The sequence below is a fragment of the Amblyraja radiata genome, chromosome 17, assembly GCF_010909765.2.
Source record: "Amblyraja radiata isolate CabotCenter1 chromosome 17, sAmbRad1.1.pri, whole genome shotgun sequence".
In the NCBI taxonomy this organism is placed as follows: Eukaryota; Metazoa; Chordata; class Chondrichthyes; order Rajiformes; family Rajidae; genus Amblyraja; species Amblyraja radiata.
Window position 1 is genome coordinate 27,274,669 of NC_045972.1, and position 25,794 is coordinate 27,300,462.

At 44.0% G+C, this 25,794-nt stretch overlaps 1 protein-coding gene across 1 annotated transcript in view; it reads right to left on the reverse strand.

Annotated features, from left to right (window-relative positions):
• The window catches only part of terb1 (telomere repeat binding bouquet formation protein 1), a 130,382-nt gene that overhangs the window by 34,555 nt on the left and 70,033 nt on the right, over positions 1-25,794 (reverse strand). The window contains exons 8-12 of the mRNA XM_033036511.1: positions 21,090-21,221; positions 13,885-14,010; positions 6,206-6,354; positions 3,880-4,242; positions 2,575-2,969 (exon numbers count right to left, since the gene is read on the reverse strand). Coding sequence (XP_032892402.1) covers positions 2,575-2,969; positions 3,880-4,242; positions 6,206-6,354; positions 13,885-14,010; positions 21,090-21,221 — 1,165 coding nt within the window. The remainder of the gene's footprint in view (positions 1-2,574; positions 2,970-3,879; positions 4,243-6,205; positions 6,355-13,884; positions 14,011-21,089; positions 21,222-25,794) is intronic.

Consider the following 25,794-nt stretch of genomic DNA (forward strand, 5'->3'; position numbering starts at 1 on the left):
GAAATGCAGTCCTCCTTGCAGCTTGACAAACAGCTCGTCCACTCTTGGTATGGGGTGTTGATCAATGTGCAATCGAAGGTTTACAGTTTGTAGTCGCCACAGATACGTACCTTGCCGCAAGGCTTCCGAACGACAACTATGGGTGTGGCCCAGTCTGAATGGTCCACATGGCTGATAATTCCCATTTCTTCAAGACGGCAGAGTTCCTTGTCGACGGCGTCCATCCAACTGAACGGAACTGGTCTTGGTTTGAAGAACTTTGGGACGGCATCGTCTTTGAGTATGAGCCGTGCCTTCATCTTTGTGCAATGTCCGAGCCCAGGTGCGAAAACAGCCGGAACCTGGTCAAGAACCTTCTGCAGGTTGTTCTAGCATTTGCTGACCATGTTACAATCCGGGGTAGATGACAATGCCATAGTTGATCCATCGTAGATCAAGGCGTTCATGTCAAGCTTGAAAGCATGGATCCAATCGATGGCTCATAGGGATGTACCTTATTTACCACGACGATCAGCGGCAACATCTGTGTCATCCCATTACAGGAAACGGCGACAGTGCATTTGCCTTTCGTGGGAATGGGTTGTCGTCTGTATCCGAAAAGACGGATGTTGGCCGGTTTCAGTTTCGGCGATCTGATCCTCTCCCCGATGTCCTGACCCACTAGTGACACAGCCGCACCAGTGTCCACCTAGAACTGTAGATCAACGTTCGAGACCCGCAGCGAAATTCTCGGCTTGTCGGTGATTGTGGACACACCAAGCACTTCAATAGAAATCGTCTCCGCAATTTGGTCGACTCTGATTTGCGCTTTCTTGCCCTTTTGCAGCTTTCCTACGGATTGACACATTGCCTGGAGATGACCTTTTCGGTAACAGGCATAATAAACAGACTTGATATACGGGCACTCATGGTGATGATGATCAGTCGAGCCCACCGATAGTCCTCCCCCCACAGAGGGACGGCTCTTCTGAAACTGTCCCACTTTCTCGTATTTGCTCTGGGTCGATCAAATGGTTTCAGACGTTGTGAACGAGTCTGACAAACTGTATGCACTTCCTGAGGGAACTTTGACGCTGTTTAGCCGGCCATTTTGTGCAGTTCTTTACTCAGCAGCTCGGCCATCTTAGCACACTGCAGCACATTCTTTAATTAGGCTTCTGATTCCTTGAGAATCGCTTGCTGGATGAATGTGTGCCTGCAGCCCATGACCAGTCTATCCCGCAACGCTTGTCTTGGCACTTTTTGCAGCATTGAGTTTTAAAATTACATGCCTTTGCCTTGGTGTGAAGTTCGGCAAGAAATTTGGTAATCGATTGCCATTCCTTTTGCACCGTCCGGTAGAAATCAAAGCGCGCTGCGAGGAAATGTCGACTTTATTCGGAATGCAGCTGCAAAGCCGTTGTGATTTCAGCATTTGAAGCTTCAGTTACTTCTGTAAGTATATTTTGAAGCAGTGCGAAAGTTTCTGGAGACATTGATGAACACAAGAGAGCCTTCTTCCTCTAGTCAGTCGTAATTGCCATTCTTTCAAAATAAAACTCAGCGCACATTAAATACGACGATCTTTCTTGCTCGGGATCGAAACGATCGAATTGCCGAGACACGTTAGATTGAGTTCCGATTTTAAAAAAATTTAAAAATAGGCTCTTATCTGGGTCTTTGGAGGCGTGGGTTTGAATCCCACTCCTGACACCACTTTCGTGTTCGTTTTCTAGGTCTGCACAAAACCTGAGAGTCTTTAGTTTACAACAGAAGTCTTTAATGTTTCACTCAATGCTGGCAGCAAGACTAGTCACAATAGATGCCCGCATACTGTCAGCCGACAGGATAAACTATATAGAAGACATCTCCCTTTGTCCTGTGCAGCACCACCTGCTGCACGGGAGGAGCAACGGGTCCACCAAACATCACAATATTCATAAAATATCAGCAACCAGATGCCATGTGCAAGACATCTATGCAAGAATAGAGAATCTTTGATATATCACAACCTTTGATCGGGTTATGATGTTATCGAGTACAAAATGTGCATGAGTTGAACTCTACTTCTGAAATCTGGTGCAACTCAAGTCAATGGAGGACAAATTTCTACATCTCAATCCTCCAATATCTATAAAGCTTCTTTAATGTCCTCAGGCGATCCCAGGAATGCACATTAGAGGAAATATCGAAAAAGTGAAATGGCCATTTTGAAAAGGCTTCACAATCAATAGTAAGATGAACTGATTATATCTAATTATTGTAGAAACACAGAGCTGCAGATACTGGTTTAAAAAAAACTTTCCACAATAATTAGATGTAATATTATTATCGATTTGGGACCTGAAACGTCGCCAATCTTTGTTCTCCAGGGATGCTGCCAGACTCACTGAGTTACTCCATCACTTCGTATATTTTAATCTATTTATTGTTGTACTTTTAACTCACTAGTATTAAAGATCAACTTTTTGAGCCTAATACATTTTCCCTTTCAGGTGCTGACAGGTTTGTCTCATGTCTTTCTTTCCATTTCTATTTTACAGCTTTGCAAGTTTTCTATACATCTTTTAAATGACCTTACTTTTTTTTACTTACTCATCACAATCAGTGACAGGTCTCTGTTCAAAATCTTGCTTGTCCTTGGATTCTTGCTTTTCCTTTGATGTTTCTGTTCTTGGCACTTCAGGCCCTGGTACACTCATTGTTTGATTAGTAGCCTTTCTACGTGTTACAGGCAAAGAATTTGGGCCATGCTGCTGATTATTTTCCGGAAACCCAATTCTATTGTAAGCATTAGAGATGTCTTGAGACCCTTTATCGTGAGCTGTGTCATTGCTCATATCGTGCATTTGACTATCCAGATTCCTAGCTTTGATGTTAACATTTATTTGATCAGCTTTAATGTTACCAAACTGAGATGCGTTGATATGTACTCTAATTTCTTCCTGTGGAACATCATCTTCCACAAATATTTGTCGCCTGACTTTTTCCTACAATATAAAATATAACATGCAAGTTACATTATTTTACAATGTAATTACATTTGTTTTCAATAACTAAAATATAAGAGAAATATTTCAGATTCTTTTTGGATGTAGGTATCGCTGCCAAGGTCGAGAAGCAGATAAAAAGCTGCCATCTTGAACCAATGAGGTTCATGTTATATATTATGTAATTGGCTACCCCCGCGTAACTCAACCTATATGTTAATGGTGTGATCTGCCTCAGCTGGGACAAAGTTAGACCAACTGCACTTCATGCAAGTGCCATTTTGCAAAGCAAGAAAAATTAGCCTTAGCCCTCAAACATGATTGCCATCGAGCATCCTATATAGAAAAATGAGCCAAGACGCACATTACACAAAGGACAGAGCGGTTCAGGTTTAGTTCAATACCAAAATGTCAAAATAATCTTCCAACTTGCATCCATGGCTCAAACGTTCAGAATGGGCAGTTGGATTTGTTAGGGAAAGGCAAGAAGCCTTCGATCTTGCACATTTGCATCATTCTATGCAAAAGGACAAGAAAGGGTAGCAAATTAGAGGAGTTGGGAGACCACAGTCAGTGTAAGAAAACAACATTTCATATTGTAGGTGGTGTTATATTTTCTTACAACTTCCATCCTATTTTTTGATCCTTACCATCCCACTGCAATGATTACCACTGAAGGAAGGGGTCTCTTATGGAGAATTATTAAACAGAAGATTTAGAAGAATTGCATCCAAAACTCTCTTCTGTAAATTATATTCAAAACAGAAATGAGAATGAAAATTGGCCTCAAAGTGAGGAGGGCGGGAAAAGAATTGGGAAAATATTACCTACATGTATTATTACATTAACACAAAATAGTACAAATTAAAATGTTATAATAATTAAAAGATGAACTAAATAAGTGCCACACCATTAACTGCAGATCCCGGTATTGAATTTTATTTTCTTCAGCTCCAGAACAGGGTAAACTGAATGTTGGAATAATAGAATCTTCCTCCCTGTATCCAGTTACTCTTTGGCTGAAATTTAGTTTTGTTTTTGCTGGGGTAAAAACCTGCTTTTTTCCACAACTTTTTATTTTCGTACTATCCATGCGTGGTTTATCCACGGATTGCTGTTCTCTGCAATGTTTCATTGATGCACCTTCTTCATCTTTCGCCATCTGGTTCATTCCTCTAAGCAATGAATCACATAACTGAAATTTTGGGTATGCTTGCGAACTTGGTGGTGTAGTTGTACAATGTACATCCACGTCTCTAGTGTTGTTGGTGAGCTGGGTTTGGGAGAGTTAATGAAAAACTGTGAATAATTTTTACAAAATAGTAAATTAACTGCAGCTAAGTACCACATGACTGCTTGTTAATCAGGTGTTATGATAGCTCTACCAACAGCTTAGGAGATATCTGTCGTGCTTACTATGACACTGCAATGCACAGTCCCTAGGTTACCAGGATCGATTCTATCACAGTTATCTGATCTGACTTCAGCTACTGTATGAATTGGAATCTAAAACTGTTGCTGCTAGTACAGAATGCTGAGGATAGTGTGGTGTGGTTCAGCGAAATCACTCTGGTTATTATTTACTATTCCCTACTTCTGGTTACTCTTTAGTATCAGGCGCGCTTACATTGGTGGAGATTGGACAAGATTGGACCATGATGCTTCTCCCCTTCATCACACTTAAAGAATAGCAATTTGAACGTATTCTTCAAAGCAATGGAACTATGAATTATTATCTGATCATTTTAAGAGAAAAAATGGGAAATATCTCATACACGTGTAAGTTATTTTAAACATACAAGAACATAGAATTCAATGTACTTGGAATAGCGTACCAACTCCAACAAAGTGGAGTACTACAATACTCGGGGAAGGGCTGGCTCTGAACAACGACAGAGCAAGTTGCCTCGTGATGATACTGGACTTTTTCAGGAAAGTATGACCTGTCATTCTCCCAAATGTCCCAGCTGCAAGATGTGAGTGCACATCAGAAACAATGTGACAGCAGAAGCAAAACAAAACCTAGAGTAGCTGGGAAAATATTTAAAATAAGTTTCAGTGTTTCCTAAAATATTTCCATAATCTTTCTATTCCTAAACTCACTGTACAAGTTCACAAATAAATAATAATCTGATAATCAAAAGAAATGAGAATAATAACAACACCTGTTTGCCCCAAGCTCATCTAAACTCTAATTCGTAACTCGCACTCATCCCATTCTATTATTCCTGTGCAGACAAAAATGCTGGAGAAACTCAGCGCGTGAGGCAGCATCTATGGAGAGAAGGAATAGGTGACGTTTTGGGTCAAGACCCTTCATCATACTGATGTCGGGGGGTGGGGGGTGGGAAAAAGAAAGGAAGAGGCGGAGACAGTAGGCTTGTGGGAGAGCTGGGAAGGGAAGGGGAAGCAGGGAGAAAGCAAGGACTGCAATTGGAGGTCAATGTTTACTGCTGGGGTGTAAACTACCCAAGCGAAATATGAGGTGCCAATTTGTGCTGGGCCTCACTCTGGCAATGGAGGAAGCCCAGGACAGAAAGGTCGGATTCGGAATGGGAGGGGGAGTTCCGGGAGATATCCCTCCTTCCCCTCCCCAGCTCTCCCACAAGCCTACTGTCTCCGCCTCTTCCTTTCTTTTTCCCGCCCCCACCACCCGACATCAGTCTGAAGAAAGGTCTCAACCTGAAACATTGCCTATTCCTTCTCTCCATAGATGCTGCCTCACCCACTGAGTTTCTCCAGCATTTTTGTCTACCTTTAATTTTTCTAGCATCTGCAGTTCTTTCTTAAGCATTATTCCTGTGCAAGTAATTCTACATAAAACTACTACCCCAGCAGAACTTTAATTCACATTTTTCAAACATTGATTAATTTCAACCTAGGCCTTGCCTCTCACACGTGTTCTAACATCATAAGATTCCATTTCCATCTCAAATAATGTGTTTCTTCAATTATGCATCTGCCTTCCCTTCCCATGTTTATGTTTACCCTACTTTTGGTGACCGTGGCCACTTTTCATGCCCTTATTTCCGGAACTACACGTTAATGCCCTCTTCTCTCTTCCTTGAAATCTATGCACTTTGGACATTTACTCCAATGTCTCAGGCCCCATAAATCATTTTTCTTCTGATAACATGATGAGCATTCAGAACGTCTTATTAAGTAGAACTACATAAATATGTTTTTCATTAAAAAAGGAGAAAATCTAATTATACTTTGCTTAAATATTTAACCACCTCTTGCTGTTTTTCTAATGTCTCTATCCGATGCAAAAATTCGTCTGCAAATTTCCAGTAATTTCTTATGCTGATATCCTTTGGGTTTGAAGTTACGGTGTCTTCTTTGAACTGACAATTCTCCACCAGATTGTTCGCTAGTTTTTCAGCTTAGAAAAAGTCAACAGCAAATACAATAATGAGTATAAAATGAAACAAAATCAAATATAAAATTTCGAAGTTAACATTTGCATTATCCTGCCACTAATATACATTTTCACAGGCACCAGGAGTTTAGTTTGATATTGGGAAATAATGTTACGAATGTTATAATTTACTGCCTTAATCTACTTCATCTAAGTGGCAATGAGCTTTCTCTTTTAGTTTTACATGTCTTAAGGTAAAAGAACATCTTCTAAGTAAAGAAATCCAGGATTAGCAAATATTAAAGGCATGGCAATATACGTCCATGACAGGATGGTTAGCGACATGGAGAACTTGGACTCATAGTCGTACAGCACAGAAACAGGCTCTTCCCACCATATCTATGCCAATTATTGTACCCATCTATATTAATTCAATTTACCAGCACTTTGTCCCCAGCCTTCCATAGCGTGGAAATTTAGATACTTGTTACCCTATAGCAATCCTTCTCCCTTCTCACGCAGAGCATTCAAGATTCCTCTGGAAGAAGGTCCACCTCAGATCCCCATTAAAATGCTTACCCTAAGTTTATGCCCTCTAATTTTAAATGTCTAGTCTTAATTTTGCAAAGCATGATGATATTGCCCTGCAGAATTGCCCTCTTCTTTTGCATGACAGAAGCTGCGAGTTTGAGAGATGCAATTGAAGATGTCTTGGTGAGTTGCAGCAGTGCATCTTGCCACAATGCATTTGTGGTAAAGGAAGTGAATGTTTAAGATGGTGGATGGATTGTAGACCACAACTCTTCATCTTTTTGGCTCAAAACGCCTGTATTCATGTCATAAAAAAGAACGACATGCTAGTTTATACCAAAGATAGACACAAAATGCTGAAGTACCTTGGTGAATTAGGCAGCATCTCTGGGGAAAATGGATTGGTGATGTTTTGAGTTGGAACCCTTCTTCAGACAGGGGGGAACGGAAAAAAACTGAGAGAGTTGAAGAGAACAGAAACATCACCATCGGCAACAGATGACCTCAGGCGAGGGGGTTCCTTAATAGGCAGATTGTTGGATAGATGCAGGTGTGAGTGCTAAGGAAATATAGTTGCGAACTGTAAAGCTTATTGATGGATTTTTGGTGGGTTGGAGGATGGGGGGGGGGGGGGGGGGGGGGGGAGGAAACAGTGAAAGGTCAGCCAGGGTTAAGGAGGGGGAGAGTGTCGGGAGGGAGAAAGGGGTGAGGAAAGGAAGGTGTTTGTAGAAATTACTAAAACTGGAGAATTCAATGTTCATACACAAGTGGAATATCCCAAGTGGAATATGAGGTGCTGTTCCTCCAGTTAGAATAGAATAGAATAGAATAGCCTTTTATTGTCATCCAGACCGAAGTCTGAACGAAATTTAAGCAGTCATACATATAATACAATACAATAAAAAACAACAATAAACACATATTAACATCCACCACAGTGAGTCCACCCAACATCTCCTCACTGTGATGGAGGCAAAAGTCTTAGGGCTGCAGTCTCTTCCCTCCTCTTCTCCTTCTGCGCTGAGGCGATACCCCCCGGGCGATGTTAAAACCTGTCCTGCGGCTCAACCACCGCGGCCCGGGGTAGTCGAAGCTGCCGCTCACCAGACCTGCTGACGCAGCCGCTGGCCCGCGGCCGAACCCCCGGTCTCAGGCCACCGCCACCAGAACTGCCGTCCCAGCCCCCGGAGCATCGTTCCAGCCCCGGGCCGGATCGCCCTCACGTGAGTACTGCCACTGTCTCAGCCTCGCGCCAGGCCGCCGCTCCTCCCTCGCGCCAGGCCGCCCCGACCGGGCGCCGCTCCTCCCTCGGGCTGGGCCGCCCCGACCGGGCGCCGCTCCTCCCTCAGGCTGGGCCGCCCCGACCGGGCACCGCTCCTCCCTCAGGCTGGGCCGCCCCGACCGGGCGCCGCTCCTCCCTCAGGCTGGGAACGCCGTACCTCCCCGAGCTCGGCTACTCCGACGGGAGCACCGTTCCTTCCTCGGGCCGGCCGTCACAGCCCCTCACGAAAGCCCTGTTCCAGCCCCGAGCCGGGCCGTCCTCACGGGAGCGAGCTCAGTGCGAGTCCTGGCGGGCTCTGCCTCCTGAGCCTCGAGGTCGCCAGCTCCGCCATTAGGCCTCAGCGCAGACGGAGCCAGAGAAGGGGAATACGACAAAAAAGTCGCATTCCCCCGCAGGGAGAGACAGCAACCCCCGTTTCAACCCCCCCCCCCCAAAACACAAACTAAAAACCAAAACTAGACTAACCAAAACGAAAATAAACAACCCAAAAAACACAAAACAAACAGGACTGCCGGAGAGCCGCTGCAGCCAGAGCCGCGCCGCCACTAGAGAGTTTACGTGGATATTCAAATTCATATTCCGCTTGGGTAGCTTACAAACCAATGGTATGGCCATGTTACAAAGGGTGCTACAGAGGGTGCCGACAGGCACAGAAACAAGTGCAAACTAGCTTAACACACTTGATTTTCAACAGAACAACATTATTTGTTTTGGAATTGTGTGAACGAATTTCTCGTTTGTGATGTCTTAGATCCCGTTAAACAGTGATCAAGCTTGATGAACTAAATGGTTACTTTTCTAAGGTGGGGTGTCAAATGGGATAGTCGAGGAAGGAGTTAATGGGAAAGAGTGAAAAGGGATGGTTAATGACCCCAGAATTAACGGGAAAGGAAGCTCACAAAGCGATAGGAGAGTATGGCCAAGTGTAATAGGGATCGATGTGAAAGGTGAGATGCGTAAGGAATTAAAAGTATTGTATATGAATGCGTGAAGTATAAGAAGTAAAGTAGATGAGTTTGAGGCTCAGTTAGAGGTTGGTAGATATGACATTGTGGGGATTACTGAGACGTGGCTGCAGGAGGATCGGGCCTGGGAACTTAATATTCAGGGTTATACATCCTATAGAAAGGACAGGCAGGTGAGCAGAGGAGAGGGGGCAGCTCTGCTGGTGAGGGATGGAATTCAGTCCCTTGTGAGGGAAGACATAGGGACTGACGAGGTAGAATCATTGTGGATTGAGTTGAGGAATTGTAAAGGCAAGAAGATACTAATTGGTGTTATTTACAGACACCTACATAGTAGCCGGGATGTAGGGTGTACGTTGCAGCAGGAGTTAAAACTGGCATGTAACAAAGGTAATGCCACTGTGGTGATGGGGGATTTCAATATGCAGGTAGACTGGGAAAATCAGGTTGGTTCAGGACCCCAAGAAAGAGTTTGTAGAATGCCTCCGAGATGGATTCTTAGAACAGCTTGTAATGGAGCCGACCAGAGAAAAGGCAATTCTGGATTTAGTGTTGTCCAATGAACCAGATATGATAAGAGAACTCGAGGTAAAGGAACCGCTTGGAGGTAGTGATCATAATATGATTAGTTTTAATCTGCAATTTGAGAAGGAGAACGTTAAATCAGACGTGGCAGTGATGCAGTTGAACAAAGGGGACTATGAAGACATGAGAGGGGAGCTGACCAAAGTAGACTGGAAAGGGATCCTTGCAGGAATGATGGTGGAACAGCAATGGCAGGAATTTCTGGGCATAATCCGGAAGTCGCAGGATCATTTCATTCCAAAAAGGAAGAAAGATTCTAAGGGGAATAGGAAGCAACCATGGCTGACAAGAGAAGTTAGGGATAGAATAAAACTAAAAGATGTATAACACAGCAAAGAGTAGCCAGAAGCCAGAGGATTGGGAAACTTTCATAGGACAACAGAAGGAAACAAAACGGGCAAAAAAGATGAAGTAAGAAGGGAAGCTGGCCAGGAATATAAAGAAGGACAGTAAAAGCTTCTTTAGATATGTTAAGGGAAAAAGAGTAGCAAAGTCAAATGTGGGTCCCTTGAAGGCAGACACAGGTGAAATTATTCTGGGCAACAAGGAAATGGCGGAAGAGTTGAATAGGTACTTCGGATCTGTCTTCACTAAGGAAGACACAAACAATCTCCCAGATGTACTGGAGGACAGAGGATCTAAGGGGGTAGAGGAACTGAAAGAAATTTTCATTAGGAGAGAAATAGTATTGTGTAGGCTAATGGGACTGAAGGATGATAAATCCCCTGGGCCTGATGGTCTGCATCCCAGGGCCCTCAGGGAGGTGGCTCTAGAAATAGCAGACGCATTGGTGATCATTTTCCAATGTTCTATAGATTCAGGATCAGCTCCTGTGGATTGGAGGATAGCTAATGTTATCCCACTTTTCAAGAAAGGAGCGAGAGAGAAAACGGGGAATTACAGACCATTTAGCCTGACCGGTGGTGGGAAAGATGCTGGAGTCAATTATTAAAGAGGTAATAATGGTGCATTTGGATAGCAGTAAAAGGATTAGTCCAAGTCAACATGGATTTATGAAAGGGAAATCATGCTTGACTAATCTTCTGTAATGTTTTGAGGATGTGACAAGTAAAATGGATGAAGGGGTGCCAGTGGATGTAGTGTATCTAGACTTTCAGAAAGCCTTTGATAAGGTCCCACACGGGAGATTGGTGACTAAAATTAGAGCACATGGTATTGGGGGTAGGGTGTTGACGTGGATAGAAAATTGGTTGGCAGACCAAGAGTAGGAGTGAACGGGTCCTTTTCAGAATGGCAGGCAGTGGCGAGTGGAGTGCGGCAAGGCTCAGTGTTGGGGCCGCAACTGTTTACCATGTATATTAATGATTTGGAAGAGGGAATTAGGAGCAACACTAGCAAGTTTGCGGATGACACAAAGCTGGGTGGCAGTGTGAACTGTGAATAGGATGTTAGGAGGTTGCAGTGTGACCTGGACAGGTTGAGTGAGTGGGCAGATGCGTGGCAGATGCAGTATAATATAGATAAATGTGAGGTTATCCACTTTGGTAGCAAAAACAAGGGGGCAGATTATTATCTCAATGGGGTTAGGTTAGATAAGGGGTTACACCGGTCACTGAAAGTTGGCTTACAGGTACAGCAGGCTGTGAAGAAAGCTAATGGAATGTTGGCCTTCATAACAAGAGGATTTCAGTATAGGAGTAAAGAGGTTCTTCTGCAGTTGTATAGGGCTCTGGTGAGACCACATCTGGAGTATTGTGTACAGTTTTGGTCTCCTAATTTGAGGAAGGACATCCTTGTGATTGAGGCAGTGCAGCGTAGGTTCACAAGATTGATCCCTGGGATGGCGGGACTGTCATATGAGGAAAGATTGAAATGACTAGGCTTTTATTCACTGGAGTTTAGAAGGATGAGGGGGGCTCTTATAGAAACATATAAAATTATAAAAGGACTGGACAAGCTAGATGCAGGAAAATGTTGTTCCCAATGTTGGGCGAGTCCAGAACCAGGGGCCACAGTCTTAGAATAAAGGGGAGGTCATTTAAGACTGAGGTGAGAAAAAACGTTTTCACCCAGAGAGTTGTGAATTTATGGAATTCCCTGCCACAGAGGGCAGTGGAGGCCAAATCACTGGATGGATTTAAGAGAGAGTTAGTGGCTTGCAAAAGTATTCATACCCCTTGAACTTTTCCACATTTTGTCACGTTAAAACCACAAACGTAAATGTATTTTATTGGGATTTTATGTGATAGACCAACACAAAGTGGTGCATAATTGTGAAGTGGAAGGAAAATGATACATGGTTTTCAATTTTTTTTACAAATAAAAAACTGAAAAGTGTGACGTGCAAAAGTATTCAGCCCCCTTTACTCTGATACCCTTAAATAAAATCCAGTGCAACCAATTGCCTTCAGAAGTCACCTAATTAGTAAATAGAGTCCACTTGTGTGTAATCTAATCTCAGTATAAATACAGCTGTTCTGTAAAGGCCTCAGAGGTTTGTTAGAGAACATTAGTGAACAAACAGCATCATGAAGCCCAAGGAACACACCAGACAGGTCAGGGATAAAGTTGTGGAGAAGTTTAAAGCATGGTTAAGTTATAAAAAAATATCCCAAGCTTTGAACATCTCACGGAGCACTGTTCAATCCATCATCCGAAAATGGAAAGAGTATGGCACAACTGCAAACCTACCAAGACATGGCCGTCCACCTAAACTGACAGGCCGGGCAAGGAGTGCATTGATCAGAGAAGCAGCCAAGAGGCCTATGGTAACTCTGGAGGAGCTGCAGAGATCCACAGCTCAGGTGGGAGAATCTGTCCACAGGACAACTATTAGTTGTGCACTCCACAAATCGGGCCTTTATGGAAGGGTGGTAACAAGAAAGCCATTGTTGAAAAAAAGCCATAAGAAGTCCCGTTTGCAGTTTGCCACAAGCCACGTGGGGGACACAGCAAACATGTGGAGGAAGGTGCTCTGGTCAGATGAGACCAAAATCGAAGTTTTTGGCCTAAATGCAAAACGCTATGTGTGGCGGAAAACTAACACTGCACATCACCCTGAACACACCATCCCCACTGTGAAACATGGTGGTGGCAGCATCATGCTGTGGGGATGCTTTTCTTCAGCAGGGACAGCGAAGCTGGTCAGAGTTGATGGGAAGATGGATGGAGCCAAATACAGGGCAATCTTGGAAGAAAACCTGTTAGAGTCTGCAAAAGACTTGAGAGTGGGGCGGAGGTTCACCTTCCAGCAGGACAACGACCCTAAACATACAGCCAGAGCGACTATGGAATGGTTTAGATCAAAGCATATTCATGTGTTAGAATGGCCCAGTGAAAGTCCAGACCTAAATCCATTTGAGAAGCTCTGGCAAGACTTGAAAATTGCTGTTCACAGACGCTCTCCATCCAATCTGACTGAGCTTGAGCTATTTTGCAAAGAAGAATGGGCAAACATTTCAGTCTCTAGATGTGCAAAGCTGGTCGAGACATACCCCAAAAGACTTGCAGCTGTAATTGCAGCGAAAGGTGGTTCTACAAAGTATTGACTCAGGGGGGCTGAATACTTTTGCACGCCACACTTTTCAGTTTTTTATTTGTAAAAAAATGCAAAAACCTTGTATCATTTTCCTTCCACTTCACAATTATGCACCACTTTGTGTTGGTCCATCACATAAAATCCCAATAAAATACATTTACATTTGTGGTTGTAACGTGACAAAATGTGGAAAAGTTCAAGGGGTATGAATACTTTTGCAAGCCACTGTAGATAGAGCTCTAGGGGCTAGTGGAGTCAAGGGATATGGGGAGAAGGCAGGCACGGGTTATTGATAGGGGACGATCAGCCATGATCACAATAAATGGCGGTGCTGGCTCGAAGGGCCGAATAGCCTCCTCCTGCACCTATTTTCTATGTTTCTCTGGAACAGGTGATTCTTTACACGAAGCAACATTCTGTAATTAGCTGCTTAAACTTTTTTTGGAAGCTGTTGAGTATATTAATGAGTTTGCCACATCACACATATATTAACCATCTTTAGTTGCCCTAAGGTGGATTTTCTGGTAAAGATGTTTAAAAAATCAGACAATTCACAGGAAATTAAGAGTCAACCACATAATGTTTCCTAGTTATATCAGTCAAAATTCATTGGATGAAATAATGATGATCATGTATGCAACATTCCCATATAACATGTATTCAAAGCAAAAAGCACCTGATTGTTTACTTACTTATGAGCTGGCAACTCTGTAGAACAAAAGTGGCTGCTTTCCTCTGCTCCTCATCCTGGGATTCAGCTACCATTTGGATCATAAGTGGAAGCCCATTGCTCTTCAGCAGCTGATACTGATGCACTTCTGGAAAACAATATATTTGAAAAGTAAAGCATCAAGTAGGATCATTGTAATGGGTATTTCCCAAGTGTTAACTACTGCATTGCTTAACTTCATTAATCTAGTTTTCCCCTTGGTTCAACAGGATAATTGCTTTGTTTAAACTGGTATTAATGTTAATTGTAATGCTTCATGATAATTCAGGTTGACATTTATGAATTTTGTATTCATTTTAATCCAAAGATTAAATTTGAGGCCTTTTTATTTAGTTTCCATGTAGTAATCCCAGTTTTGAAACAAATTATTCCATTTTAGATGAAGTTAGACCAGTTTGAATTTCATGATTGAGTTAATTGTCTAGAAATAAAACAAATACACAATGCACAAATTAACTTTGCCCAAATTCTCCACATTATCACATTAAGCTTAGAAATGGTGCTGCCCACAACTAAAGTAAATAAGGTTCTGAAAAGTTTAAAATCTGAAACAATGACAGATTTTATTTCCACTGTTTAATTTACTACAGGAGAGCCAGCCTTAGAGAAACATTATTCCCCTTATCACCATCATTTGTTTCTTAAACCCGCTTACCTTTATTGCACATTGTTTTTCCTTCTTTATTCTTTTTGCACTGATTCTATTTAAATCTTTTGTTTTTTCATTAAATATTACATTACACTATATATTTCTCTTTTTTGCACTACTTTGATGTATGCATGTACTTATGTATGGTATGATCTGCCTGGATAGAATGCAAAACAAATGTCTCACTGTCTCAGTGCACATACAATAATAAATTAAACTTAATTTTCTGCTAATTGAAGCTCATCAATTTCTAATGTAAGGGAAGATTAGCCACGATACTACCAATTCTATGTTATCCCACATTCAGATCCTACACACTAGGGGCACTAAGTCACACTAAAGGGCCTGTCCCACTTGCATGCGATTGCGTGTGTTTGGCGCGACCAAACGGAAGCGGAGTTCACGCTTGACGTCATTTGCGTTATGCTTATCAATCAGCTGGGCAGGAGGCGGGCCGACTGAATTTGGGCGTCGCACGGCGTCGGGCGGTGACGTCATCACGCAACGCCACGCCGGGCTGTGACGTCATCGCACAACGCCGTCAAGACGCTGCGTACGCTGTCAAGCCGGTGCGTACGACATCAAGAGGCTGCGTACGACCACAATGCGCCTGCGTGCCGACAGGCTGTTGGCGAGCGAAGATTTCGGCCACTGCAAGAATTTCGGAGCCCCGCCGATGTAGGGATCAGCACCGCACAATTCCGCGCTCCTAAGTGGGACCGGCCCCGCGCGGCCATAAGGTGCCCGTACACCTCAAGCGACCACGAGGTTGCGTAATTTGCGAGCCAAGGTCGCGTAAGTCGGACAGGCTCTTAAGTCAATTAACTTTCATCAGAGTACCCGGTGAAATCCCATCCTTTGAACTACCCTGCAAAACCTGTTTCTTGAGAGCTTCTTTGACTATTCTAACAGACCTTTCCGCCGCCCCGTTGGAGGCTGGATGGTATGGGGGAACAAGTGTGTGTTTTACACCATTCTGCTGCATGAACTCTTTGAACCATTCTGAATGAAACTGAGGCCCGTTATCCGATACAAATTATTCCGGTAAACCATGGCATGCAAAAATGGATCTCAACTCATCTATGGTGCACTCAGTAGTAGTGCTTGACCCCATGTGTTTAACCTCAATCCATTTGGAATGACTATCTACTAGCACCAGAAAGTGATCATTACCCTTTTCGCAAAAATCTACATGAACTCTGAAAAGGTCTACTTGGCCATGACAAGGGTTGCAGTGGTGTTTTTGGTGGTTTACTCCGGCAATTTTGGCAGACGCTACATTTGCTCACCAGTGACTCGATGTCACTGTCAATACTAGGCCAATACACAAAACTTCTGGCAATTGACTTCATGCTTACTATGCCAGGATGTTCGGCATGAAGTTCGTTCATAATTTTGTTTCTCAGACTCTGGTACAACCACTCTGTAACCGCACTTAATGCATCCCTGCTCACACGATAATTCATGGCGTCGATTACAGAAAGGCTTCAGCTCTGAGTTCAGAACTGAGTTCAATCCACTATCGATTTCAGTCCAACCATACAATGTCTGTTCATAAACCCATATTGTCTTTCTTTGTTTCTGCTGCAATTTATGTTGCAGTCACTGGAAAGTCATTATCTACAATTTGCAGTGTGTAGATTGAGTTCTCACTTCCCATGTCAGAGTTCTCATGGGGCAACCGGGACAATGCATCTGCAACTGCGTTGCACTTGGGGCTTCTGTACTCCACCTTGTAGTCACACTGAGACAGCAAAATTGCCCAACGCAGCATCCTTGATGCTGCCATGGAAGGTATAGCTGACTTGGGACCAAGTATCACTAGTAATGGCGTGATCAGTCACTAGGGTGAATGGTCTGCCGAGAAGAAACTGATGGATTTTCTTCATTCCGAACACGATGCTGAGTGCTTCCCTTTCTATCTGTGCATAGTTGCGTTCATTCGATGACAGGGTGCAGGATGCAAAAGCAATAGACTTTTCCTGTCCGTCGTTCATTACGTGGGAGATCACTGCACCTACACCATAACTTGAAGCATCACAAGCAAGTTTCATCTCGCGTGTCGTATCGTAGTGAACAAGGAGTTTGTCACTTGTCAAGTTTTCCTTGCAGATGTCAAATGCACGTTGCTGTTCCTTTCCCCATGTCCATTTCACATCTTTTTGTAGCAGATGATGAAGTGGCTTTAGCACAGTTGCTAAATCTGGAAGGAATCGTGCATAGAACTGCGGCATCCCAAGGAATGATCGTAGCTCTGACACATTGTTGAGTTTTGGAGCATTCACTATTGCTTCAACTTTAGCCTTCACAGGGCAAAGTCCGTTGGCATCTACTTTGAGTCCAAGGTAGACCCACCTCTGACTGCGCAAATGCACATTTACTTTGACGCAGTTTGACATTGTGGCAGTGCAGTTCAGTCGTGTGAGAACTTGCTCGAGGATTTCCAGATGTTCTACCATGCCCTCTGTGAATATCAGTAGGTCATCCTGGTTGCACACAGTGCGGAATGCCTTGTAATATTTGGTCCATGACAGACTGAAAAAATTTCCGGGAGGATTTCACACCAAAGGGCAGCTTTGTATATGAATACAAGCCCTTATGTGTGTTGATAGTCAAGTACTGCTGACTTTCCTTGTCGACATTGAGTTGTGCGTAGGCGTGAGACAAATCCAGTTTAGTGAAGACTCTTGCTCCACTAAGTTCTGCGTACAGATCTTGCGAGGTTGGTAACGGATATTGTTCATCATCAACGGCTTGGTTGATTGTGACTTTGTAATCACCACATAGTCGAACAGTTTTGTCGGTCTTGGGTATGGCCACAATTGGCGTTGCCCAGTTACTCTGGTCTGTCTTCACGAGTACTCCATTACGCTCTAACCTGTCGAGTTCTTCCTCCACTTGTTGCTTTAGTGCATATGGTACATATTGTGCATATTGTCTTGGTCGACAATACATAGGTTTCACATCTTGCTTAAGTCGAATGTGTGCAGGGTACCCTGTTATTCCCGTGTAACTGTCAGCAAAAATGTTTGCATGTTTGCTTATGACGTTTTCAAGACGTGATTTGGACAAATTGATGCGGAAAATGTTCTTCCAGTCTAATTCTATTCTACTCAGCCAATCCTTTCCAAGGAGGGTTGATTTATTTCTGTAGTTAGCTACTATGATGGGCAGTGTTATTGACTGACCATTATGCTGAACTTTACGGTTCATTTGTCCACATGTCTCCAAAACTTCACCCGAGTAGGTTCTCAGCTTGACCTTACTCTCAAACAATGGTATCTAAGGGAACTTTGTTTCGTACAGGTCTCTGCTCATGACCGAACAATCTGCTGCCGTGTCAATACACATATCGATTAACTGTTTGTTAATCAATAGTTTAGTTCGAAAGTTCTTGCCTTGGCTGGTTGTAGGCTTACCGATGTTGGTTGCATAAACGCAACTGCGGGTTTGGCGGACGGCACCGGGAGCCCGCGGGTCCCTGGAGGGAGTCCGCTTTTCCGGGCTCCCGCAACGGCGACTTCTCCCGCCCGAGTTGCGGGGTTGAAGAGCTCCTGGAGCGGGGCCTACATCACCGCCCCGCGCGGCTTGGAATGGCTGCGGGAATTTGCGAGCGCGCGCTGGGGGCTCTAACACCAAGAACCCGGTGCGCGACCTTGCATCACCCGGCGTGGATTTAATGGCCACGGGACAATTCGCCATCGCCCGCCGGGGGCTTTGACTTTGACTCTGACATCGGGGGGGAGAGTGCAGTGGAGAGATAAGTTTTTTTGGCCTTCCATCACAGCAATGTGATGGATGTTTATGTAAATTATGTTGTGTCTTGGGTCTATTTGTTTGTAATGTATGGCTGCAGAAACGGCATTTCGTTTGGACCTCAAGGGGTCCAAATAACAATAAATTGAATTGTATTGTATTGTATTGTATTGTATAACCCAAGTTCATTTCCATCTGGGTTCACCTCCAAGTTGTGATCTCTACTCTGGTGTTGTCGCTTGTTTCCCGCAGATTGTTGGTTTCCTGTTTTAAGCTTTGCCCGGCATGCTGAGGCGATATGGCCTTTCTTCTGGCAGTTATAGCACTTGACCATTTTGAACTGACAAAATTGGGATGAGTGATGACCGTTGCAACTATAACAACTGGCTGAACTCAGCTCCCCGCCATACTTTGGTTTTGGTTTAGTGCCTCTAGGTTTGGCCATAGGCACTGCCTTGTGACTGTAAATGGCCACTGCAGTCCGTGGTGGGCGAATCTCACAAGCATTCTTTGATGCCATCTCCATTGTGGTAGCAATCTTGCATGCTTTCTCGAATGTAAGATCTGGAGTGTTCATGAGTTTGGACTGAATTTGTTCATCCACTAGACCACAAACAAATCTGTTGCATAGTTCGCGTCCAAGAAAGGATCCAAAGTTACAGCGTACAGTTAAGTTTTTCAAAGCAACAATGTACTCATTGACTGTCTCATACTGCTTCTGGTTTCAAGTGCCAAATTTATAGCTTTCTGCAACTTCCAGAGGCTTTGGGTTGAAATGCTCCTCCTTCTTTATAATGTCATTGAATGGCACTTCTTTTGACTTTAGAAACATAGAAAATAGGTGCAGTAGAAGGCCATTCGGCCCTTCGAGCCTGCACCGCCATTCAATATGATCATGGCTGATCATCCAACTTAGTATCCTGTACCTGCCTTCTCTCCATACCCCCTGATCCCTTTAGACACAAGGGCCACATCTAACGCCCTCTTAAATAGAGCCAATGAACTGGCCTCAACTACCTTCTGTGGCAGAGAATTACACAGATTCACCACTCTCTGTGTAAAAAATGTTTTTCTCATCTCGGTCCTAAAAGACTTCCCCCTTATCCTTAAACTGTGACCCCTTGTTCTGGACTTCCCCAACATCGGGAATAATCTTCCTGCATCTAGCCTGTCCAACCCCTTAAGAATTTTGTAAGTTTCTATAAGATCCCCCCTCAATCTTCTAAATTCTCGCTAGAATTAAGGGTGCAAGAAGATTCACGAGTGTGCCGTACACTTCAAGACCAATCTCCGTGAGCAGAATCGCTTTCATGCTTTCGCAAACGGCCTTATTTGTTTCAGTCACTATCTCTCCTTCACAACTAATCTCCAATATATTGTTTGCCGTGAAAAACATTTGCTCTCTCCATATAGGAGCTGGCTCTCTACTCTTGTCAAATGTGCCAAGGTTTCCGATGTAGCCCATGGACGCTGCCATCGTGCCGTTCTCTTTTTTTTTTAAAGTCCGTTCAAAATCCCGAATTTCTGTCTGTTCTGGTGTAACAATTCACCTAAAACTTAGCTGTTCAAAGACTATTCAGCTTAAGGAACTCAACAAAAAAAAACTCAGTCTAAAACGTTATACAATCCCAAGGACGATATCTTGCCACGTAGACACAACATAGAGATAGCCTGACAAACTCGCACCGATTTTTCAGCTGCTGTTTTAAACTACAGTCCCCTGCATTGAAGGATCTGCGGCCTCTTGAGTCCTGCTCGCAAACAACTGCAACACAACGCCGTATTTACTGTTTAAACTGTTAAACAATACTGCGTGTTGCAGAACAGTCCTGCACTGTATTTAAAGGATGAGCTCACAAACTCTATCCCATCCTTGTCGCCAATTTTGTTATATTCCGGACAGCAGAATGAATAACAACTTACATGCAGGCTGCCTGGATCACGAGAGAGATTTATTACCCAACATTCCCTACTTATATACAACACCAACTTATTAACATACACATGAATATGCATGAATACATTGCATAATGCAGAGAGCATATATTCTGAAAACATTTGCAAAAGTCTTAAGAATTTAACTGTTCCTTTTTATCCCACTAACTGGCACAGAATGGTAAAACCAATCCTACTTAGCTGCATGCTCAAACATAATATATGGTCAAAAGGACACAAAGTGCTGAAGTAACACAGCAGGCCAGGCAGCATCTTTGGAGAACATGGATAGGTGATGTTTCCGGTCGAGACCCTTCAGTTTCTACAATATGTAATCAATTGAGTAAACACTGGAGAATGGCTAGTGGAATCAGAACTGAGTATTCCACGTAACAATACTGATATGATCATTTTTTTCTGTTTCAGATATTAAGATAGTAACATTAGTTTTAGTGAAACTGATGCTGGCATGAATTGGCTGTGCTCATCTTTGAAGAATAGATATCTTGGTGAAATCTCAAAGACTTTCCTCTGTCCAGAAACATTCATCAAAAAAGTAAGCTATTTTTAGAATTAAGAAAAATCTCGCAATAAAGACAAAAACTTGGCATGAGATATTTACTCTTCAGAATCATGTATATTGACCTATCTTTGTAGGTAGACTATCTAGATACCTTGGATATGATTGTGAATATTAAGATGAGTGTGGAGTGATGTCTCCATTATATTTAAAGACTTGCTGTTGAAATGCTGCAGAGCTCATGACAGGATGAAAGACCTTTTCAAATATTATGTAAATACATGCCAGGGGTATTTCAGTAACTTACCACATCCATCAGTGCAGTGCCCAATAGCAAGAATAATCCCCAATTTACTTCCCGGATCAAGATCATCCTGTATTAACAGCGCCACAAGCTTGGGAACGATTGAGTATTGTGACAAGCGTAAAGCCAAGGAAGCTATCAAAAGATAATGTTAGGCATCACTTCACCCTGTTACAAAAAATCACTGCAGTTTTATATGAGTAAACATTATGAAATGGGTTTTCAAATACAAGGGACATAATTAGCCATAAATAAAATGGAGACTTTACAATTTTTTTGTGGTGTTGGAACAGTACAGTGTTGCCCAGTCAATGTCACCCCTTGCCTATGATTCACCACGCTGACAAATCTTAATCTTGAGACGATTGAGATGACCAAAGACATCAGAAAATAGCCAAAGGGCCAATAGAGTTTAAGGTAAAGCAAGGAATTGCAGATGCTGGTTTACAAAAGAAGACAGAATGCTGGAGTAACTCAGCGGGTCAGGGAGCATCACTGGAGAAAAAGGATAGGTGATTTTTCAGGTTAGAACCCTTCTTCAGACTGAAGGTGTGAGAAGGCTGAGAGGTTCTGAAGAAGGGTCTGCAGAAGAGAGGAGGGGCAGATCAAAGCCTGGAAGGTACATTGTTGGACTAAGGCCAGAGATGAAAAGATAGGGGGTGTGAGACAATTTGCAACCCCTCAATCCTTTTGTCTCCCACTTTCTGTCTTTTCGTCTCTGGTCTTTGTCCAACCATCTAACTATCAAAAACCCTCCTCACCTGTATCAACCTATTCCGGACTTTGTCTTGCCCCTCCTCTTTTCCAGCTTTCTTTGCCCTCGCCTACAATCAGTCTGAAGAAGGGTCCCGTCCCAAAACGCCACCTATCCTTGTCCTCCAGAAATGCTGCCTGATCTGCTGAAATATCCATCACTTTGTGTCCTCTTTTGTAAACCAGCATCTGCAGTTCCTTTTTTCTACATCTGAGTTCCACCAGCAGATTGGCTTTCACACATGGAACCTACTGTTATCTTACTAAATTTACTTTCACAAACTTCTAAACGCTTCTGCAAATCACTTTTATATTCCTTAAATGTTTCCTCTAATCATTTTTGCTTTTTTAATCAAATTTCATTTGCGTAATACTAAATGACTCCTAATTTTCAGGCTTGGTGCTTTTGCAGGCAACTTCTCCATTTTGGATCTAATATTACCCTTGACTTTTCTTAGCTTTTGAAATCGAAGTAGATTGGTTGGAAAATTAAAGGAAGTTAAAAAAAAAAAAGGGAAGTAGGCTATTAAATGCAAACGCCTTTCATGTCATTTTTAGAGATGTTATTTGATAAAACAATAATTTAATACTTTTTCTACTAATATATTTAGTGGATGCATTCTGAGTTTTGCTGAAGGCCAGAGGGATTAAAGGAAGAATAAGGGGTTGGGGGGGGGGGGTTCACAGGAACATTGGACAGTACAGGGAGTACCTCAGGTTAACCAGCTGTTCTTAATAAAGCTAATGAGATTATAATATTGATTTCTGATCCTGATACTACAGGATTACTGTCAAAGCTCTACGAAGGGACAACATTGCTTCAGGACTGCCTGATGTGATAAAATACAAGTACAATGCAGTTATTCATATTATAAATAACAAAAGGATAGGAAGAAGCAAACTCTTTCCAGTAACTAAGATATAGAACAGGAGAAACAAAGAACTACAGCCAGTTTACAAAAAACACATAATCTACTGCAACCAGTGTTTCCTCACATCAGTGAGACCAAGCGGAGACTTAGCGACCGTTTTGCCGAACACTAGTTACTATCCATTTTAACTCCCCTTCCCATTCTCATACTCACCTTTCTGGCCTGTGGCTCCACCATTGCTAGAGTGAGGCCACGTGCAAACTGGAGGAACAGTACCTCATATTCCACTTGGGTAGCTTACAACCCAGCGGTATGACTACTGAATCCTCTACTTTTAGATAATTAATCTCAACACCCTTCTCTTCAAGTCAAGTCAAGTTTATTTGTCACATACACATACGAGATGTGCAGTGAAATGAAAGTGGCAATGCTCGCGGACTTTTGTGCAAAAGACAAACAACCAAACAAACTATAAACACAATCATAACACACATATTCTTTTACATAATAAATAATGGAAGGAAAAACGTTCAGTAGTTAGTCCCTGGTGAGATAGGCGTTTACAGTCCGAATGGCCTCTGGGAAGAAACTCCTTCTCAACCTCTCCGTTCTCACCGCATGGCAACGGAGGCGTTTGCCTGACTGTAGCAGCTGGAACAGTCCGTTGCAGGGGTGGAAGGGGTCTCTCATGATATTGTTGGCTCTGGAGTTGCACCTCCTGATGTATAGTTCCTGCAGGGGGGCAAGTGAAGTTCCCATAGTGCGTTCGGCCGAATGCACTACTCTCTGCAGAGCCTTCTTGTCCTTGGCAGAGCAATTCCCAAACCAGATGGTAATGTTCCCATGACAAGATGCTTTCCACCGCCGCTGCATAGAAGCACTGGAGGATCCTCGGAGACACTCTGAATTTCCTCAATTGCCTGAGGTGGTAAAGGCGCTGCCTTGCCTTACTCACGAGTGCTGAGGCGTGTGATGCCCATGTCATATCCTTGGAGATGTGGACTCCCAGATATTTAAAACAGTTCACCCTATCCACAGGATCCCCATTTATCCTCAATGGAGTGTACGTCCTCGGATGATGTGCCCTCCTAAAGTCCATGATCAGCTCCTTCATTTTTTTGATGTTCAAGAGGAGGCTGTTATCCTGGCACCAGAGTGCTAGACCAGCCACCTCCTCCCGGTAGGCCTTCTCGTCGTTGTCTGAGATCAGGGCCACCACCACAGTGTCATCAGCAAACTTAATTATTGAGTTGGAGCTGAACCTAGCCACACAGTCATGTGTGTACAGGGAGTACAATAGGGGGCTGAGGACGCAACCCTGGGGCGATCCTGTGCTCAGGGTGAGGGACTTCGATGTATTCCCTTCTATCTTGACTACCTGGGGCCTGGCGGTGAGAAAGTCCAGGACCCAGGCACACAGGGAGGTGTTGAGCCCCAATTCCATTAGCTTCCCGGCCAGTCTGGTGGGGACTATCGTGTTGAAGGCTGAACTGTAGTCTATGAACAGCATCCTCACGTAGCCCCCCTTCTGGCTGTCCAGATGGGAGAGAGCGGTGTGCAAGACCTGGGAGACCGCATCGTCCGTGGATCTGTTCGGACGGTATGCGAACTGCAACGGGTCCATGTTCCGAGGGAGGAAGGCGCAGATGTGTTTCTTCACCAGCCTCTCAAAGCATTTCATGACTACCGAGGTACGGGCCACCGGACGGTAGTCATTCAGACAGGCTGGGGATGCATTTTTTGGTACCGGTACAATGATGGATTTTTTGAAGAATGCAGGGACCACGGACTTGTCCAGGGAGAGGTTGAATAATGTAGTGAGCACTGGAGCTAGCTGCGTAGCACAGGACTTGAGTACTCGCCCCGAGATGCCATCGGGGCCTGCAGCTTTTCTCGTGTTCACCCGTGTCAGAGCCCTCCTCACGTCGTGCTCGGACAGCGAGAATGTGTGCACATTCCTCCCTTCAACTTCGGTAGCCAGCCCGCTGGCGGTATTGTCGATAGTCGGCAGACCTGGAGTGGTGTTGCCCCTCTCGAAACGAGCGTAAAAGGAGTTCAGGTCATCAGCTAGGGAGGTGCCGGCACTTGCGGATGAGGGAGGGGTGCTCCGGTAGTTGGTTACAATCCGGGACGATGTTGTCGGTTACTGTTGCGATGAAGTCCGTGACTGCTTCCGCGAACTCACTGACGTCACTGGAACTTGCTTCGAACATATTCCAGCCGACATCACTCAGTGCATCTTGCAGCATGGCCTCTGACTGGTCGGACCACCGCTTTACGTCCCTCGTCTCTACCGCTTCCCGAACTATCCTCTGTTTATACTCCGGCAACAGGAAAATTTCCCACTCCTCCTCCACCCCCGCTTCCCTTGCCTCACCTGGACGCACTCCAATTCACCTTACCCCCCCCCCCCCCCCCCAAACATTCCTTTCTCTGGCTTCATAGTTTGTACTTCTATCCTTATCTCACACCTTTTGTGTTTTCATCCCAGGCCTTTGTCCAACCATCTGCCCATCAAAACCCTTTGTGGCATCAGGTGTGTCGCTGGGTTCAGTAATGACCACACCAACACTCGCAGTAGGATGAACTCAACACAATATATTTTATTTACTATGGTAAGAAAGTCCAGGACCGCATGAGGGCGCTGTCCTTTGCATCACAGCGCCTGTACGGTAGGGCTGGTGATCTTAGGCTTGTCCCGACAGCTCAATTCTGGTCTTCGAAGGAAGAGACGTGGTGATCTCAGGTTTCTCCCTGAATTTCACCATTGCCTTGAGACGAGGGAGTGGCAGTCTCAGGCATATCCTGACAGTTTAGCTTTGCACTTGAAGAGGTACTCTGATGGTCTCTGGATTATCCTGGTGGTCCGCCTCTGTATGTGGGAGCAGTCCCTCATTGTCCATGGGCAGGAAAAGGCACTGGCGTATCAGGCTTGCCCCGGCATCTCCGTCTTAGCCTCAGTAGAGATAATGACAGTCTAGGCATTCTTCCCGGCAGACCAGTCTTGGCCATACGCTGACGCTGATTGTCTCAGGTTTGTCCCAGTGACTCAGTCTTCCTCAAACTTGTGACAGGGGAACACA